The sequence below is a fragment of the Scyliorhinus canicula genome, chromosome 3 (assembly GCF_902713615.1).
Source record: "Scyliorhinus canicula chromosome 3, sScyCan1.1, whole genome shotgun sequence".
Classification (NCBI taxonomy): Eukaryota; Metazoa; Chordata; class Chondrichthyes; order Carcharhiniformes; family Scyliorhinidae; genus Scyliorhinus; species Scyliorhinus canicula.
This window is the reverse complement of record NC_052148.1, coordinates 252712870-252733413: the sequence shown is the minus strand read 5'-3', so window position 1 is coordinate 252733413 and position 20544 is coordinate 252712870. Positions and strand designations below refer to the sequence as shown.

Below are 20544 nucleotides of genomic sequence, written 5' to 3'. Positions count from 1 at the left end.
AACAACGCCCCCCCCCCCCCCCCCCCCCCTCCCCGGGTTGCTGCTGCTATTGGCCAAGATACCTGGGCGCGATTCTCCGCCCCCCCACGACGGGTCGGAGAATAGCGGGAGACATTTTTCCCGACCTCCCGCTATTCTCCCCCCCCCCCCCCCCCCCACGGCCGCCCCACGATACGAATCTCCACTGTCCCCAGATTCTTAGGTTCGCCGCCACCACCAGGCTCATGGTAAACCTCTTAGGGGAGAGCGGCAACGGCGCCGTTACCATGGCACCCAGGCTCGTACCTCTGCATGACGCCATCTCCATTCTTTTCCACGTTGCCCCTCCCCCCTCCAACACCCATTTACGCACCATTGACACATTGGCCGCCCAATAGTACCCCAAAAGGTTGGGCAGCGCCAGCCCGCCTCTCTCCCTCCCTCACTCCAGGAAAACCCTCTTCACTCTCAGAGTCCCATGTGCCCACACAAAGCTCAAGATACTGCTAGTCACTCTCCTAAAGAAGGCCCTGGGGATAAAGATGGGCAGGCACTGAAAGAGGAACAAGAACCTCGGAAGCACCGTTATTTTGACGGACTGCACCCTCCCCGCCAACGACAATGGCAGCATGTCCCACCTCTTGAACTCCTCCTCCATCTGATCTACAAGTCTGGTGGAATTATGTTTGTGAAGAGTCCCCCAGTCCCTGGCCACCTGCACCCCCACGTACCTAAAACTCTCCCCTGCCCGCCTAAGCGGGAGCCTACCAATTCCTTCCTCCTGGTCTCCAGGGTGCACCACAAACACCTCACTCTTGCCTAAATTTAGTTTATAACCTGAAAAGGTCCCAAACTCAGCTAGCAGCTCCATCACCCCCGGCATCCTTCCCACCGGGTCCGCCACATACAGTAACAGGTCATCGGCATACAACGACGCCCTATGTTCCTCCCCACCTCGCACCAAACCTCTCCAACTCTCTGAATCCCTCAATGGCATTGCCAGCGGCTCGATTGCCAGTGCAAACAACAAGGGGGACAGGGGCAACCCTGCCTGGTCCCTCGGTAAAGCCGGAAGTACTCCGACCTCCTCCCATTCGTGGCCACGCACGCCATCAAGGCCTCATATAGCAGCCTCACCCATCTAATAAACCCTTCACCAAATCCAAACCTCCCCAACACCTCCCATAAGTACCCCCACTCCACTCTAACGAAGGCCTTCTCCGCATCCAGCGCCACCACTATCTCTGCCTCCCCCTCAATCGCCGGCATCATGATGACATTCAACAATCTCCGCACATTCGTGTTCAGCTGCCTTCCCTTCACAAACCCTGTCTGGTCCTCGTGTACAACCCCTGGCACACAGTCCTCTATCCTGGTGGCCAGGACTTTTGCCAGCACCTTGGCATCTACGTTGAGGAGAGATATGGGCCTGTATGAACCACACTGCTGGGGGTCCTTGTCCCTCTTTAAGATTAACGAGTTCAGCGCCCGCGACATCGTCGGGGGCAAAGTCCCCCCTTCCCACGTTTCATTAAGTGTCCGCACCAGCAAGGGGTCCACTAGGTCCACAAACTTTTGATAAAATTCCACCGGGAACCCATTGGGCCCCAGTGCCTTCCCTGACTGCATCTGCCCGATCCCCTTAACTAGCTCCTCCAGCTCAATCGGCGCACCCTACCCCTCCACCTGCTCCTCCTGCACCTTCGGGAAAGAAAGTCCGTCGAGGAACCTCTCCATTCCCCTCCTCTCCCCCGTTGGCTCCAACCGGTACAGTTCCCCGTAAAAGTCCTTGAAGACCTCATTCAACTCTACCCCCTTCCGCACCACATTCCCATTCTTGTCTCTCACTCCAGCAATTTCCTTTGCCGCATCCCGCTTGCGGAGCTGATGAGCCAGCATCCTACTCGCCGTTTCACCATGTTCATACACTGCCCCTTGTGCCTTCCTCCACTGTGCTTCCGCCTTTCTAGTGGTCAGCAAATCAAATTTAGCTTGCAGGCTGCGCCTCTCCCCCAACAGTCCCTCCTCTGGTGCCTCTGCGTACCTCCTGTCTACCTCCAGCATCTTTCCCACCAGTCTATCCCTCTCACTCCTCTCGCTCCTCTCCCTGTGTGCCCGGATGGATATCAGCTCCCCACGAATCACTGCTTTCAGGGCTTCCCAGACCACCCCCACCTGAACCTCCCCCATATCATTCACCTCGAGGTACCCCTCAGTACTTGCCCGGACCCTCCTACACACCTCCACCTCCGCCAACAACCCCACATCCAACCGCCACAACGGGCGCTGGTCCCGCACCTCCCCCACCTCCAACTCTATCCAATGCGGAGCGTGGTCGGAGATTGCAATGGCCAAATACTCGGCCTCCTCCACTCTCGGAATCAGTCCCCTACTCACCACGAAGAAGTCTATCCGAGAGTAGACCCTATGTACGTGGGAGAAAAAAGAGTACTCTCGTGCCCTCGGCCTCACAAACCTCCATGGATCCACCCCACCCATCTGGTCCATAAACCCTCTCAGTACCGTGGCCGCCGCCGGCCTCCTACCCGTCCTAGAGCTGGACCGATCCAGTGAAGGATCCAACACCGCATTGAAGTCCCCCCCCCCCCCCCATGATCAGACCTCCCGCCTCCAGATCCGGGACCCGTCCCAACATACGCCTCATAAAGCCCGCATCGTCCCAATTTGGGGCATACACACTAGCAAGTACCACCTTCTCTCCTTGTAGCCTGCCCCTAACCATAACATACCTACCCCCCTTATCCGCCACCCCTCCGATGCCTCAAACAACACATTTTTCCCCACCAGAATCGCCACTCCCCGGTTCTTAACATCCAACCCAGAGTGGAAAACCTGCCCCATCCATCCCTTCCTCAGACGGACCTGGTCCGCCACCTTCAGGTGGGTCTCCTGAAGCATTGCCACATCTGCCTTTAGCCCGCTCAGATGAGCAAGTACCCTCGACCGCTTCAACGGCCCATTCAATCCTCTCGCATTCCAGGTGACCAACCGGATCAGAGGGCGTCCCGCCCCCTCCCCTGTCGACTAGCCATAGCCCGACGACTGCCCGCCCCAGGCCAGCACCCCCTGCCCGACCCAGTCCCCACAGCGACAACACCTTACCTCTGTCCCCCCGGCCCCCACCAGCTCCTTCCTGACCATGCCAGCAGCAACCCGGTATTCCCCTTTCCCCCCTCTCTCCCGCCCAGGCTAGGAACCCTCCTAGCCGCGAACCGTCCTCCATTGTACTTCCGTGGGTCAGCTAACTTCTGCTGACCCCGGAAACTCCCGCCAATAACCCGACCCCTCCCAAAGTGGGATCATCCCCCAATCTATCCCTCCTCCAGGCACCGCTCTAGCGCTGGGAAGAACCAGTTAAGGCCCCGCCTTCCCCGCCATCGTCTCCAGCCCCGCCGCGCGGGAAACCAGAGGAAAGCCTGCGCTTTCGCACTGCCCCACCACACCCTGCCCCGCAACGCGGGAAACAGAAGCCTGCGCTTTCGCACTGCCCCACCACACCCTTCTGACGCAGCTCCCAAATACCAGCCCCACTGCATACCCCAACCCGACATAGAATACCACAAACCCCCCCAACCCTCCCTGCAAGATACAAAACTCAAACAATGCCCCACAGCAAAAAAACATAACAGAACAACACCCCCATAAATAACCATATCAAAATTGCAAAAGTACAGAAAAAGAGAACACAGCAACAGCAGAATCCAGCAATAAAGTATTACAACCGACCCCGCAAACCCAACCCCTAGTTCAAGTCCAGTTTCTCCGTCCGCACGAAGGCCCACGCCTCCTCCGGGGAATCGAAATAATAATGCCGGTCCGAATAAGTTACCCACAGGCACGCAGGCTGCAACATTCCAAACTTAATCTTTTTCTTGTAAAGCACCTCTTTCATCCGATTAAACCCGGACCACTGCTTAGCCACCTCCGCACTCCAATCCTGGTAGATCCGTACTACTCCATTCTCCCAATTGCTGCTCTTCACCTTCTTGGCCCAGCGCAGCACACATTCCCGATCACTGAACCGGTGGAACCTCACCAGCACCGCACGCGGGGGTTCATTCTCCTTAGGCCCTCTGGCCAGTACTCTGTGTGCTCCCCCCAGCTCCAAGGGCAGATGGAAAGACTTGGCCCCCACTAGCGAGTTCAGCATCGTAGCCACGTAGGTTGTCAGGTCCGACCCCTCCAGCCCCTCCGCAAGGCCCAAGATCCGCAAATGTTTCCGCCTCATGCGGTGATCAAGCTCCTCGAAGCGTTCCTGCCACTTCTTGTGGAGTGCCTTGCGTCCCTCCACCTTACTCACGAGGATCCCGGCCTCCTCCTCTCGTTCAGTGGCCTGCGTCTGCAACTCCTTGATGGCAGCACCCTGGGTGGTCTGAATCTCCGAGAGCCTTTTGTTCGTTTCCTGCAGAGAGCTCAGTACCTCTGTCTTGAAGTCTGCAAAACAGCGCAGGAGAGCAGCTTGTTGCTCCAGGGCCCACTGCTTCCACTCCTCTGGAGCTCCGCCGGCCGCCATCTTGGATTCCTTCCCCCGTTTTTTCTGGGGAGCTGCTGCCGTTTTTTCCCCCTTTCCACTCCGAGTTCGAGTCATGGACTGCGGAGAAAGTCGTTCAGCACACCTTCCCCCACCGGGAGACGTCGAAAAATTTCTGTTTTGGGCTCTAAAAAGAGCCGAAAAGTCCGTTTGAAACGGGAGCTCCCAAATGTGCAGCTTCCTACGTCATCGCCGCCACCGGAAGTCTCCCGGCCCCCTATTCTCTCGTACCCGGGGGGGTTGGCGGGCCGTACCGGGAAACTTGGCGGCCGGGCCATGTCCCTGGCTTCAAGGCCCGGCACGTCAAGAATGACGCTGTGGCGGAGCCTAATGATGTCAGCCGTGCATGCGCGGGTTGGACAGCTCAAACCCCACATGCGCGGTTGCCGTCTTTCCCCTCAGCCGCCCCGCAAGAAGTGGCGGCTTGATCTTGTGGGGCGGCGGAGGGGAAAGAGTGCGTCCCCTTGAGATGCCGGCCCGACGATCGGTGGGCACCGATCGTGGGCCAGTCCCCTCCCGAGCACGGTCGTGGTGCTCGATCCCCGATCCGACCCCCCCTAGGCCCCACACTTACCTGGCACGCCATGTTCACGACAGCAGCGACCAGGTGTGGTTGCCGCCGTCGTGAACTGGTCGAGAACGACAGGCCGCTCGGCCCATCCGGGTTGGAGAATCGCGGGCCGCCGTGAAAAACGTCGGCCCGCGTTTCTCCGAACGGCGTGTCGGAAAACCGGACACGCTATTTTGGGGGGGGTGGGAGAATAGCGGGAGGTGCGGGAGCGGACCTCCCGCTATTCTCCCACCCATCGTGGTTGCCCTTGATCTTCAGATGGGATGAATTAGTGCTATTTACCAGCATACTATATCAGGGCTAAAGGGATCAAGGGATATGGGAGGAAGGCCATAATCATAATGAATTGCAGTGCAGGCTCAAAGGGCCGAATGGCCTCCTCCTGCTTCTATTTTCTAAGTATGTTTCTCTGTCTGCCCAAATTATGTATTAACTGATTCTTCTTCACTGTACGATCTCTCACAGATTGTGGGTTCGAACAGGTTACATAAAGCAGAGGTAAAACCTCAGGTAACGCATGCCCATTTCTGAGTGCCATATTTTCTGATCTGCCCTGATTGAATTTTATTACTAGTAGTTTGGAAAGGGATTTTTTAAAGAAGCACTCTTCCCTCATTGCTAAATCAGAACATTAGGATTCAGAAGTAAGCTCAGTAAGGTGAGATCTACCCCAATCAATAAAGATAAAGTTTAAATGTGGTCACCGAGACATAATAACCAACGTAACTGAGAGACAGAAGATTGGACACTCTTGATGTGACACAATGGCCAGAATGCTATGTTGCGCGGGCAGATGTGTGCCACACCCCACACCACGTGGAATCGTGCAAAAGGACATCAGGCACACGTCCTGACATTGTCAAGCGCTCACAAGAGTTGGAAGCGCGCCTGCCACCAATCAAGCAGGCGCTTTAGTCCATTATGGGGCCACATGACCTCAATTTTACGTGGCCATCTGCCTTTATGGTTTACAGGCAAGATAGGTGCAAAAGCATCCTTTACGTTTTCTCTGCAATCTTTGCAATGTTAGGTGGATTGGCCATGCTAAATTGCCCGTAGTGTCCTAAAAAGTAAGGTTAAGGGGGGGTTGTTGGGTTACGGGTATAGGGTGGATACGTGGGTTTGAGTAGGGTGATCATTGCTCGGCACAACATCGAGGGCCGAAGGGCCTGTTCTGTGCTGTACTGTTCTATGTTCTATCTCACTCCAGGCGGGTAAAATGTAAATAGAATTTAAACAGATGTCTGGAGACTGAGGCTTGCGTGTAAATTGCTGTCCAGATATTCTTTGCAGCATTTTCCCATCAGAATTTATTTTACACAGGTCTTCAGCTCCCTGAGACAGCTCCCCTTGTGGGGGCCAGCCCCCCCCCCCCCCCCCCCCCCCCCCCACACACACACACACTCTCCCTCTTGTTGGTACCCACCTCCTTCCTGCCCTCCCCTTTCCCAGCATGCATTTCACGTTGCCTGCCCGTAAATTGGCCAGCCAGCATTAAATCACATTCCAGGGCTGATCACGGCCAGAGGTGTGCGCCCGACAGACGAGAAATTCAGGGCAATAGCCAGGCATTGCAGTGTCCAGTGTCCAGTTAGGCACCTGAGATCTGTTCACTTCTGGCATAGAAATACAGCAGAGCATCAGTTTACAGCCAACATGCAAGTAGCCACCTGGGGTCACATTTACTCACTATTTTCTAACATAGTGAGTACTGATATGTGCCAGTCTGTTTGTTGTGTTTCTGTCACAGTCTTAATTATTCTGGCCAAGTAAGATGAGGTAATCCAGTGATTTGATTGTGGACTATCTGCTCTGATGATGAACTGTGTGGGTTAGGGGCGTTTCTGACTGGGATGCCTGGGTTTGTACTAAGTTACTTAAGCCCAGCTGGAGCCATGGCAATGTCGGAACAATCGACGGCAACTATCGCAAGACTAAGAGGAAGGAATGAAAATCAGCCAGAATTCTCACTTTTTATATCCACCCAGTGATTTGGAACTGCTATTGGTAGAGGAGAGAGAAAAGACAAACAAAATTGCAGTTGTGGTGACCTATTGGGCCTAGTTTTCAGCCCAAATAAATTGGATATCCTAAATTGAAGAACTGGACACTTGAAATTAACCTACAGTCAGCTCCAACAAATGGCTGCTGGGATTTTGGCCTTGGCCAAGTTCGAAAGTACAAAACTCAGCCAGGTTGCCTGGGCATGTCTGGACCTGCCCTGTCAATTGGCCATCAAGAGATCATCGCAACCTATTGATATGCACTGGTTTGCTGTCCACGGCCAAGATTGAGGAGGCCTCCTGGGTGCCCGGAGTTCCTGCCATTACCTTATTTGGTAAGGGAATATGTACAGACCACAGTATCAGAGATGGACAGTTGGGGTAGGACCAAGTGTCCTGTCAATGGGTCATCAACCAGACCATTGGGCGCTGTGACCCCCTCCCGAAGTCTCATTGGCAGGTGGCCAGAAGAAGTGGCAAACGGGCGCAAAGGACGAGGGGCTCAAAATAGAGACCCGGGGCACATCGGCAGCAAAGACCCACCATGGGAGGTGATCTTGACCATCCGAAGACTGACTAGGAAGGAAGGAAGGAAGAAGCTGCCAGCGAGAACCACCTTTGTGACAACAGACCAGAGGGACTCAGGAATCTAACCAATTATTCAATCAAGCCATCTTTCTGGATAGTATAACCGAATCTTGGGTTAGTATATATATTTCTAGGATATACATTTTGGGTTAATTCATGGGTTAAATTGTGTGTTTAATAAAGATTATTAGGGCAGCATGGTGGCGCAGCGGTTAGCACTGCAGTCTCACGGCGCCGAGGTCCCAGGTTCGATCCTGGCTCTAGGTCACTGTCCGTGTGGAGTTTGCACATTCTCCCCGTGTCTGCGTGGGTTTCACCCCCACAACCCAAAGATGTACAAGGTAGGTGGATTGAACACGCTAAACTGCCCCTTAATTGGAAAAAATGAATTGGGTACTCCAATTTTTAAAAAAATAAAGATTATTGAACTCATTTATGTTTGTCCTTTGTTTCCTCATTATTAAAAGGCACCTAGGTAAACCCTTTTGTTACATGATTTTGTTTGTTAAAATATAAGGAGCTATTCTGCTAAAACAGAAAGTAAACTGATAGAAAGTATCTGAGTTGGGCAGATACAACAGTTAGTTTCATGTAACTTTTAAAAACTCTTTTAGGAGCAGGAAGAGGCCATTTAACCCCCACATCAGTCAGTTTCACTATTCAGTGAGATCATGAATACTCTGCGACTTAACACGACATTGCCATCTTTCTTCTTAATGCATTTGGTGAATAAAAATCTATCCATCTCAGATTTAAAACTCACAATTGGTCCAACTACTGTGTTAATGATCAGCTGCCTTTATTCCCAAGATGTCAAAATGCCACAGTAAGCATTTACTGACAGTAACATGTGCCTCGCTTCTAGCCTCCTGGTTCATGATGACTGGTATCTGTGACACTGAATGCAATGGTGACTGGCTGGTCCACCCTCCCTGCTGCAGAAGTTTACATGGTGGCAAATAATAGGTTAGCCTGTAATAGCATAGCTATCGACTATCTCCATCTTTCCCTATAGATACGCATATACGTGTAAAAGGCAGACAAAATGACAGTTTTACCTCTTCAGGCCTGCTCAATGAGTGACCTTCAGGTCCTGTTATTCCCATTTTCAAAATCCTCTTTTGTTCCTGAAAATAAAGACATTTGTGACATTATTTGGTTGTTTTTCAAGGAGCCATTTGGCTAAAACTGAAATATATTATTCCTCAGGAAAACACTGCTTTGAGTCTCCAGTTTATGTTGTATCATCCCACCTTCAGATCAGGTTTGCTGAGTGACATGGTATGGTTAAAAAAAAGGCTAAAACCTTCATGAGATTTATTGTATTGAAGCACCAAGGGTTTCAAATAGACATATTCAACTTGAAAATAGTTTGAATTTCTGCATTGACAATGTACGAAAGGTGTAACTACTCTGAACTGCCATCCTGAGGAGCAAATGAATGACAATATTTAAATGCTGATTGTTGAATGTTGAAGAAGCTGAGCACAATAGGCACATTAATTGTGCAAAATCCATTACACCCCATCTCCAAAACCCTCTAGCTACAGGCTGAGCCATGATACCCCTCTTTATTCTTTGCTAACCGAACCCTGCGTATGCTCAACTTTTTACCAGGAAGACACTGGTCTCCCATGTCATGTCAGCTGGCATGATTTTTATAGAGATGCATCTATAATTTAGAGGTGTAGGTTGCACTGCAAAAAGCACCTGAAAATTAAATTGCCAACATTTGCTCAACAACCAACTTAAGATAAACAGTTGGGCTCACAGTGCAGCTCACTCATACTTGCTAGAAGCTCCAGATATTCATATTCAGGCACCTGTCCACTGCAAATAAAAGGAACATGTCCAGGCATCGTGCCTTTTTTTCTATTAGACAAAAACAACAATCAGCAGTGTCTCTTATACAGTCACTCTGCTCTTCCTTGTTTTTTCCATGCACCTGAAATGTTAATCCTATGTGTCTCTTTCCAAAGATGTTGCCTGATCTGCTGACTCTTTGCAGCATTTTTCTGTTGGTGCGGCTTTATATATCAAGTCAAAACTGGTCTTTTGCTTTGGTGTAATTGTAATCTGACCATTAAGTTTTGCCTCTTTCTGTTAAAACAAAATTTGCCAAACACTTTTTATGACCGAAACCCTCCCGTTAAAGTAAGTTTACTGTTTGTATGTAAATTGCTACAGTATCCAAAGTAAATGTTCTGTTTGTCTTATTTTCAATTATGGTTATATAATCTTTAGAATGTAAAGATTTTTTAAAATTGCTTATTCCCCAGCATTGTCACTTCAGCATATGTTATTAATAAGAAGGAAGACCTATGTGCTTTTGTGGGGTCGGGGGTGGGGAGGGAGAATCTATATTTTATGTTGGTTTGATGGTTCCTTTAAGGAAGATGATTTCTTGTAAAAAGCAGTTTGTTCCAGGAACTGGTCAAATGACCAAACTGCCTGGGAGCTAAACAATAAAAAAACAAAGGGCAAACAAGAAACCTATTGCAGGGAACAAATCTTTCGAGCAGTTTAATTTAGAGCAAGCTGGTGTGGGGGACAACTCTTTCAACAGAATTCAACTGAAATTATTTGTGCTGGCTGAAAGAGTTTAAAACCCATTGATAACCAAAGGGTTCTATTAACTGTGAGTTTAACTTTTGGGAGAGCCAAGTGAAGAGGGAGAGAGAGAGAAACCTCCAATAGGCAGGCCTTCAGAGTCAAAGAAGATTGGAGCCAGGAGAGTTCTGAACAGAGGTGGCTAACAAAAGTCAATAGCAATACCTGTGTTGAAATGGGAGTCTACAACTGTGGGATAGTTGGAGGAGGTTTAAAGCGCAAACATTGCAAAAAGTAAGTGGAAGGTCAGAAAAATCTCAACCGTTACAGAAATCTTTGGAACACTACTCAGACCAAGTGCGTAAGCTTCCAATTTCTGAAAAGTACCTGACTGGAGTTTTTTGGGGTGGAAGTCAAATTGGAAATCTGAGGTAAGAAGTTCAATTTTGAGTAGAAGTAACTGTGCCCACTGAACTTTGAATATTTAAGCTAAAGCGTTATTAGTATTCATGTTCTTTGATTTTTGTGTAGTACAATTCATTGGTTTTAACACTCTACCTTGTGGCTTCATTCTTTCAATGAATTCCAGGGGTTTCAGATTTCAAAAAATGATAAAACATTACTGGTTTCTACTGAGATCGTGGGCACGATTCAACGGAAACATTTCTAAGTGTCATTTTGGGCAGGTTTGGGAGGGGGTGTTTCTCGATGGCCACATTGGCAAGATCGCAGCCCATATTCAACAGCACTTGGTGCCATGAATGAGCCCCCACAAAATTCTCACTATTACTGGTTGCCTCGCCACCTGATTCGCCGGACTCGTACCTCAGCTTATCGCCGCTAACAAGACAAAGCTGCTTTTAAACGCGATAGACCCCCCAGACACATCAAGCATGAGGCTTACAATGTCCTTTCTTTTCCCCCAGAAGAAGATAGCCTGTAATGAATGGGAAATGGCCAAGATGGGGGGGGGGAGGTGAGATGCCAGAGATCCGATCCTCACCCCTAATGAGGAACGGGCCCTGGAGATCGCGGGGTTGACCGAGGCGAGAGCAGTCACTGACAGTGAGGCTGGCCAGTGCCACAGAGCTGAGGATCCACTGCCGCTTCATCCAAAGTACTAAACAACGCCCACATGATTTCTCGCTGGGGAGTCGGGTAATTTGGGAGGCTGCTGCATTCAACTTCAATCTTGCTAATGAGATTGAAATGAATGCAAATGAGGGTTAATGGTATGCTCACCGTTTTGGGCGCGATCCGGATCTCACTATCAGGAGCAGGCTGTGTGGATTGCAAACTGGTGCACGCCTGCGGCAAATCACAATTTTGGCCAGCACACCCAGATCCACACTGGGCGCAACGCGGTGGTTAAACCGTGCCTCCTAACATTAGTTATTCAGTAACTGGACATTACGAGATCTAATGGTGAGTATACTCAACAGGTTCTGTTTTTTTGGCTGAGACTCCAACCTCTTACAATGCTAAGGATGGAGATAAGCATTGGCAAATCCCAGCACCAGGATTCCCCAGTTCCTTGAGCTTACAGATACCCGGAATATCGATGGGAATGGTATGCATGCTGAGGCTAAGTTTATAAAGTGCAAAACAGAAGCACTGGGTTCAGCCATGTGGCCCTTCAATAGTGGCTGGGATTTTATATACCTCTGCCGGGACATCTGTCGGCGGGGTGACCGTAAATATTATGGGATGACCTTCCAATCTAGCTCCTATCCGCCCCAACTGCACTGAAATTTTACAATTGGATGATTGGGACCGAGGCCAGCCCTCCAGTCCACTCATGCCCCAATTCAAGCCCTTAAGTGGCCAAATATAAATCACTTAAGGGCCATTTTCCATCCTTTTTCAAGCTGGTGGGAAGAGGTTAGGGGCAGTGGGGGAAGCCCGAAAAGTAACCGTGTGCAGGCCTGGGCGAGAACATGGGGCATCACCATCAGCAGTCTCCTTTTAACATCAGCACCACCATCCCCAGATCTTACCTCCCTTCCCCACCTGGACCTCCAACACTTACCTGATCCTGGAATCCTGGGACTTTTATAATGGCGAGTGCTTACAGTCCCTGTCTGTTCAATGCAGCTTCTTGCAGTGCAATGACTAGAGATCTACCAGCCAATCTGATTGGCCAGCAGCTCTCTGAGGCGGCACTTCCTCCCACGTCCAGCCATTTAATTCTTGCTGGAATGTTCAATGGCTGCAGGGCAGACTGCATCGGCGGGGAAACCCCACCATTATATAAATCCTGGCCATTGTGGCCTGGACCTTGGCAAAACAGTGGAAAGTTTATTTTACTATAAATTATTTCAACATTCTGGGCTGGATTCTCTGCCGGCGGGATGCTCCATTTTGTCGACAGCCCGGGGGTTTCCCGACGGCGAGGGGTTGCTCCACAATGGGAAACCCCATTGACCAGCCGGCGTAATGGAGCATCCCGCCGGCGGGGTGAAACAGAAACGTGGCACGACGGGGCGGAGAATCCCACCCTAAAGTTTACAAAAGGGGCTGCTAAGGACTGTTCAAAGTTCTTACAGAGGATGAAGCCAATACTATCTCCCTCCTCTGCACTTCAACTGGGCGGCACGGTAGCACAGTGGTTAGCATTGTTGCTTCACAGCACCAGGGTCCCAGGATCGATTCCCGGCTTGGGTCATTGTCTGCACATTCTCCCTGCGTCTCTGTGGGTTTCTTCCGGGTGCTCCGGTTTCCTCTCACAAGTCCCGAAAGACCTGCTGTTAATTAATTTGGACATTCTGAATTCTCCCTCAGTGTACCCGAACAGGCGCTGGAATGTGGTGACTCGGGGATTTTCACAGTAACTTCATTGCAGTGTTAATGTAAGCCTACTTGTGATAATAATAAAGATTATTATTACTTGTGGCCTGAGCATGAAGACGAGGTGCAGACATCCTCCATTAACCTTTATGTAAAGTCACATCCCCTTGCTCATTGTATTTTGGTGAACACTACTATCCCCGCTCCGGACCTGCTCCTCCTCCTGACCCATCCCTGCCTGCCCTGTGGATTTTCGCTCGCCCTGAGAATCTTTGCTGCTGATGTTTCAGGTAAAGTCTATGATTGGGAGCGAGAGTTTTAAATCAGTGATGGCTGGAGAGGCCATCCATCTGTCTCAGTAGATTGCAAGGAAACAAAGTCAAGTAGGCTTGATGCCGCCATACGCAAGTTCATTCAAAAACAGCTACTCACCTCTGCAATCAAGTCACCATTTTCTGCATGAAGTAAAATGACAGCACCAAGGTCTTTTAGGAAAGTAAAAGCTTCATAAAGCTGTAAATACCAAAAGAATGCAAATGACTGAAAATGATTTATAAAAGTGTCATAGTATTGTTAATGCTATCTCCTTGTTGACAAAGGGACAACATCCATATCCTTCTGTCATTCTGAAGGGAGAGAAAGCAATGGCAAAGTTTGGCTCTCGTGATAAACCAGGAGGTAAAGTGGAAGCTTGAAGGTTGGATGGGTAATATAGATAACTGGGTTCAGACCTTGAACTTACTCCTCCATTTTGATCTCTTTCTACCCCCCCCCAACCTTCACCGCCTCAGCACCCCCCCCCCCCTCCCACAAACAGGATCACCTGTCACTTGTTCTTACATTTTGCTTTCATGCAGTGCTGACCCTTATTCTGCTATTCATACGTTTTGCTATCGTACATTTACGCAGTTATCAGCACCTTCTTTAGTCTTTGACTTGTGCCCATGACATCTTTGTCATCTCTCTTCGGCTCCCACCTATTTCTGACCTTCTATTTTGCTCAACCTGCTCGACCCCTCTTCAGCTCTGAAGAAGAGTCATATGGACTTGAAAAGTTCACTTTGTTTCTCTCTCCACAGATGCTGCCAGACCTGCTCAGACTTACCAACATTTTTTGTTTTTATTATATCCTCTCACTATCGGTTCCCGTCAAACTGGGTAGAGCCTCACTGATAGACCCTGGATCAAATACATTAATGTAAAGAAACATATCTTCTACTTTACCTCACTGTCGGTCATCTGGAACATATCCTTGTACGCCATGTAGACTTGAAAAGAATTAATATCTGTTTTTTTAAAGAAAATGAAATTATATTTAGATCCAGGGTACACTAACCAGCTACTTAACTGAGCTGATTGTAATTTATATTGTAAATATAGTTTGATATATTTCAATAACATTAACCTAAAGTTACATTATGTTACTTTTAACATAAAATGGACATTTTAGGGGTCTAACATCCAAATTTGCACTTCCAGACCATGTTTTCTTGACTAAAAGCACATAACAGGAATTTGGGCAGAATTCAGCTCACCTACAGAGGAATGGAAAATTCTGCAGCCAAATTTTCAATATGTGTCCCTCAGTGGGAAACGTGCACGTGGGGGAGAGTTGGATGAATTTGGAAGATTTGTCTTTTAATCAGAAGCTGACTAATGACATGAATTAATTCCCAATCAAAATCTTTTCTTCATGGATTTTCTCCTCTCTATTCTTAAAGATGTCAACTTCTCCATTGTAGGACAGACCCCCAGGCAGGCCTCCAGTGTCCCACCCAAGCGATTATTCCTCATGCGTTTGTTTTGATAGTAAATGTTGACGTTGGAGAACATCGCCATGAAACCCAACCCTTCTCGTACTTGTGCTCACACAAATACATTTTCTAGTTGGTGGTGATCACATGTAAGAACCTACATGGTCTTTCCCTTTTCTAGGACAAGAGACCAACTCCACCTGGCCTCGGTTGTGACCAGAGGCCGTCCTGTGGTGGGGCTCCCTCTGCACCACAATGGTTGGTGCCTGAGAGGAATTTTTCATTTAAAGGCTAAAAACCTTGGAGAGAAGGAATCGCCATCTTGAGGAGTCCATTCCCTCTCATCTGAAAAGGCACGCTTCTGCGTCTTCCGTGCTGGAGGACCTCCAACTGGCTCTCCAGCTTCGAGGGTCCACCTGTCTTCCCTACCTGAATGGTGAGCTATTCCCTTAGCCAATAATCAGCCAGCTCAGAGAAAACACACTCCTCAGAACTGTTTCCCACGTAGTTCTGACTCCCATTTGACCCTGGCATCGGGGTCCTATAGCCCACAGGGAAGATCCTGCCCCATGGTCAGATACAAAATAGTTTTTTTTTAAACAATGAAGCTAACAAGGACAATTATCATCAGTTAGAAATAAAGGTGCAGGGTAGATTCAAGAAGCAGTTCATATCATTGAAATTAAATTTAGGGCTCAAACTGACCAAATGGGAAGACTCCCATGGCGAGCACGTTTGGCCACGTGTTTCCCAGCGCTTGCAGCACCAAGAAACAGGCCACTATCCAATGCCCATCTGGTTAGATATGGGGCCGAGCGGGGAACACGTGCCCGTGGCTGCACTCAGCCCTATTGTCTGCACTGTGGAGCTCCACTCACTGGACCTCCTCAGTGCAGCGAGAGATGGGCTAATCGTTTTTAAATGGCGTTCCGATCTCTTGACCTCCCGTTGCAGCCCATGAGCTCCAACTCAATATAAGGGGGTTCCCCCCCAGGCACCTTGGCAGTGCCAGACTGGCGATGCCATGATGCCTACCTGCCCAGAGGAGTAGTACCTGGGAGCCTCTGATGCTCTGGGTGACCCCCCCCCGTGCCATTCCGCTTGGTCCCCATTTGAGGAGACCAGCACTGAACGGCGCTTGGCTGAGGTTTCCGAGGTGAAGATGTTAGATATCAACACCTCAGTTACCTCAGAGAACTGCATTTTAGAGTGAGACTAGCTGTCTCATTCTAATATGCAGATTTGCCAAAAGATGATCTGCCCACAATTGGCGGGCATCACATTGCAACATTAGATCTTGCGAAGCGTAGCGAGCCAAGTAGATCACAGGAGCGCGGCCTCACGTCATTGACCGGTTGTCGTGCTTTTCGGTCAGTTTCAATGGAGGCTGATAATCACATAAAAAGACAATTAGAATGAGGAATCGCACTGCAAAATCAAAGTGAGGATAGAGGGAGATATTTAGAAAAAGGAGCAGGCAGTTAGCCTATTGGGCCAGGTCCACTATTTGTATAGATCAGGTATGGTCTAGACCTTCAATTCCATGAGCCCACCTTTTTTCCTTGATATTCTTACCTAACAAAGACCTATTTGTTTTGTCTTGAAGGTTTCAATTATCCAAGAATCAACAGCATTCTGGGAGAGAAAGTTCCAAACTTATAGGACAGTGATTATATTGGGCGTGATTTAAGCTGCAGCACTGAGAATAACGCCGCTATCTAACGATACTCTGTCATTTTATTTTGGCCTCAGCAAGGAATACCCCGCCGAGTTCGCAGTTACCTCATTTCCTGCATATGCGAGCTTGGATCTTCAGTGCAGGAACAGATCGGTGCGCCATTTTTAAACGCCCCCCCCTGATTGTTTGACCCCCTCAGAATACCGACCGTGGCCTCTGGACACCCCACTGCTCAAACGTACCTCTTAGGGGGTCCTTGAGCCCCCCCCCTCACCCCAACTCTTAAGGACAGGGCACCCCCAGGCCTGATCCCTGGCACAGGCAACCTGACATCCAGGCACCTTGGTGCTGCCAGCCTGGTAGTGCCACCCGGGCACCTCGGCAGTGCCAAAGTGACACTGCCAGGGTGCATGGTGACAATGCCAAGGTGCCAGGCTGGATATTCCTGGGTGCCTGGAGTGCCAGGGTACCACCTCTGCCAAATGCCTGTGCACCAGGGCCTTTGATGGCCTGGGAGAATGCCTCCCAACTGCTGTCACACCTGGTCCACGTTTTCCCGACAAGCAATGGTTAAATGGTGCCATGGTGAGGTCTACCAGGAGTGGGCATTGATTCCAGTGCCTCTGGATAATCAGTACGCCTAATGGCTCACTTAAATATGTTGAATCTGTTAGACCTCGGACGGAGTTTCAAGCGTCACAAATCCTGCATCGCCTCATTGCGTCAGCCAGTCGGACATGTCGAGGCCATTAAATTGTGCCCATTTCAAAAAGAAAACTGCAATAGTACAAAAATAATATTTTTTCTTTCTGCTCCAGTTTTTTTTTACTGTTAGTGATAACCAGTGAGACATGATAGAGAAATCAATCAGTTTCCTTTCTGTGCAATGAGAATTTAATACTTACTGAGCAACGAAGGAAAATTGGACAGTAAGCATGAACTTTAACTCTGCCAGCACAATGCTGTTATTCACTTGCTCTGCAGCACCAAGCTTTCCTATTACTCACTGGCTGCATCTCCAGCTCTCTGCAAACCTTGGCTCAGACCCGTCACACACCCCGGCTCCTTTTCCCCACCCAGTCCTGAGCCTTTTCCCAGCCGTTCATTCTGTCATGTGTGTGTCCCTTTAAGAAAGGTTCAGTCTCTTATCATGTGACTTGTAGCACATTGGGCTGTGGCTGTAAGGTGAGAGGGGGTTTCAGTTTCAGTTTCAGTTTGTCTTCTGTGGACTGCAGAAGGAGAAAGAAGTGTTTTTTCCTGTCTTTCTATGTTTTCATTTTAAAAGCAGTTCCAGTAAAAACGTTGTGGCTAACTGCCCTGGTAACTTTATAGTTATAGCTAATTTCTGGAAGGAGTTTGAATCTGCTGTTTGAGACTGCATCAGAAGCTCAGGGAAAGGACCAGTCCCATTCAAGTGAGAGTACAGTGTGCTGGGCCACACCTTTGAAACAAGGTTTTTGTCATTGAATTGGAACAGCTAAGGGGGAATTAATTAAGTGTTATACATAGATTACTGTAGCTGTGTGGTGTCTTTATATTTGTAATTGATAAAAAGTGTATATACTATCTATATATATATTTTTTATGTTAACTACGTTCTTAGAATAAACATTGTTTTGATTAAAGAGTCAAGGAAGTCTGATGAATCACACCTGCAGCAAAGGTTTTTGTGTTCATCCTAGCCAAATTCAACATAAAAGTTAGAGGTCAGGTGAACTTCATAATACACTTTGGAGTTTCTGAAGCCTGGCCCATGTCAATTCCCACGCCTGGACTCACAAGCAGTTATATTATTTGAAGCATAATGACCTTTCTCTTGCACCAAGATCTCCAACTCTTCTTTGACACCCTCATTCCACTGAGGAATGTCCACATGCAGGGAGTAGTCACAGCAGGAGCGGTTATCTGCTGCCTCGTGCCATTTTTCAAAAGCTGTCAGCAGAGTAGCGTTCTTCTCTGGTACAACGTGATCAACTACAAAACAAAACATTTATATATCAGTCAAGAGGTTAACAAATTCGGTGACACAGATTCTAAAAGGATTCACAAATCAGTACCGCTGAATATAGGTCAGTGGATACCCGTTATAGGACACATCAATATGGCTGCCGTGGCGGGCTGACCTTGGAAATGTCAAAGCATCATCTCCCACATTGATTCCAGTCAAACAGAAATTAGTTCATTTCACTTAGTTTGGAGTATTCACGATTGAAAAATCAATTCCCAGAAAATTTTGAAGGGCACACAGTCGTGTACCGAAAGAACGATGGACGGAATTTTACGGCAGCGGGGGCGGGGCCGCAAAATGCGCCATGTTGTTCAAAATACCATTGACTCTCGCAGGGCTGGAAAACTCCACCGGTGGGATGAGCTGGAAAACTCCTCCTCCTCCCCGCCATGTTTTGGAGACATTAGAAATTATCTGAAGAACTCAAATTGGTGATTAAATGGAAATATAATGATGATAAATATATCATTGAAAGTTTAAATAGTGCACGCATCAGTAGAGAAACACGGGAGGTTCAAATGAAAGTTACACCTAGCAGCATCTTGCATTGTAATCCAGCTGTTTAGTGGTGCATTATTTCTTTCTATTTGAAGAATATCTTTCAGAACAATCTAGAACGTCCGTGCAACCAAACTATGGTTTGCCATATTTTAGCTTTTGAGAGATTAACAACTTACATTTGTATAGTGACTTTAACGTAATAAACCATCCCAAGGTGCTTTAGAATGAACCACATAAGGGAATATTAAGTCAGATGATCAAAAATTTGGGCCAAGAGATAGGGTTTATGAAGTAATTTTTAGAATAAGAAGGCACGGTGGAGAAGTGAAGGAGTGTTCCAGAGCTTAAGGCCTAGGAAACTGAGGACGCGACCACCAAAGGTGGAGTGAATCAACTTTAGAACGTTATTGAAGCCAGAATTAGAGGAGCACAGATAATTCAGAGGGCTGTGGGCCGGATGAGATTACAGAGATAGAGAGGAGTGAGGTTTTGGAGGGATTTGATAACAAGGGTGAGGATTTTCAAATCAAGATATTTATTGACCGGGAGCCATTGTAGGTAATCGAGCAGAGGGGTGAGAGGTGAACAGGAATTTGTACAAGTTAAGGCACAGGCAGCAGAGTTTTGGATGACCTCAAGTTTACAGAGGGTGGAATGTGGGAGAATGCCTAGACTTCCCCGCCTTGGGGAACTCCAGGTAAATCAGGTGGTCAGCAGATCTGTAGCGCCAATATTTCCAGGTTTGAACAATAGCCCCTTCTGAGGACTGACGGTGGTCCCCAAAGAAGAGGAACTAATGGATACCGTGGCTGCCTTTATTCTTTTCTGCTCGAAGGAACAAAGCAAATAGCTGAGATTGCTCCCCAGGTAGTATTTGTACATTTTTCACCCCATCCGTGGTGGACATGCCAACACTCATCCTCAATGAATCCTTCAATCTCAATCTTGGCCTACCTCTCAGGCAGTATCCAGTCAGTGGCTGAATGTTTCCTGGATTGCAAGTTCCAGCAAGTCAAATGGTGAATACCACACTTTGAGATCATCTCGGTAATAGTGATCATAACACCGTAATGTTTAGATTAGTTAGGGAAAAGGAGCAATATAGATTAAAAATGCTTAACTGGAGATGGGATAATTTCACTGAATTGAGGATAAGTCTTGCTCCAGTAAAAGACCAGCAGGCAGAAATGTACTGGAGAAATGGGCATCCATTCAAGAGGAGGTGGCACCATATGGGAGAGAGAGAGGAACCAAAGTCAGGGTTCCGTGAATGATGAAGGAGTTAGAGAGCAGGTTGAATCAGAGAAATGGGATGGACAGAGGGCAGGGCCAGCTTGGTAATTCGAGGGAGGAACAGGTTGATATTAAAATGTTTAAAGAAAGAAATTAGATAGGCAAGGATACATTAAAAGTAAAGACTGGTGGATAACATTAAAGGGAATCGAAAGTTCTTCTACAGGCACATTAACAGTGAAAGTGTTGCCAGTGCAGTGGCGAGGCTTATTTCAGGCCAAAACTGAAATTGATTGTTCGTAGCAGGAGGTATGGCTGAGGTGCTATGCAAGTTGTTTAT

General features: G+C 48.3%; 1 protein-coding gene across 2 annotated transcripts in view; it reads right to left on the bottom strand.

Moving 5' to 3' along the window:
• LOC119963436 (dihydropyrimidinase-related protein 1-like) overlaps positions 1-20544 on the bottom strand; it is an 81336-nt gene that overhangs the window by 15513 nt on the left and 45279 nt on the right. For both annotated transcript variants that reach the window (XM_038792563.1, XM_038792564.1), the window contains exons 4-7: positions 18272-18436; positions 14255-14316; positions 13463-13543; positions 8752-8820 (exon numbers count right to left, since the gene is read on the bottom strand). In XM_038792563.1, the coding sequence (XP_038648491.1) occupies positions 8752-8820; positions 13463-13543; positions 14255-14316; positions 18272-18436 (377 nt within the window). The remainder of the gene's footprint in view (positions 1-8751; positions 8821-13462; positions 13544-14254; positions 14317-18271; positions 18437-20544) is intronic.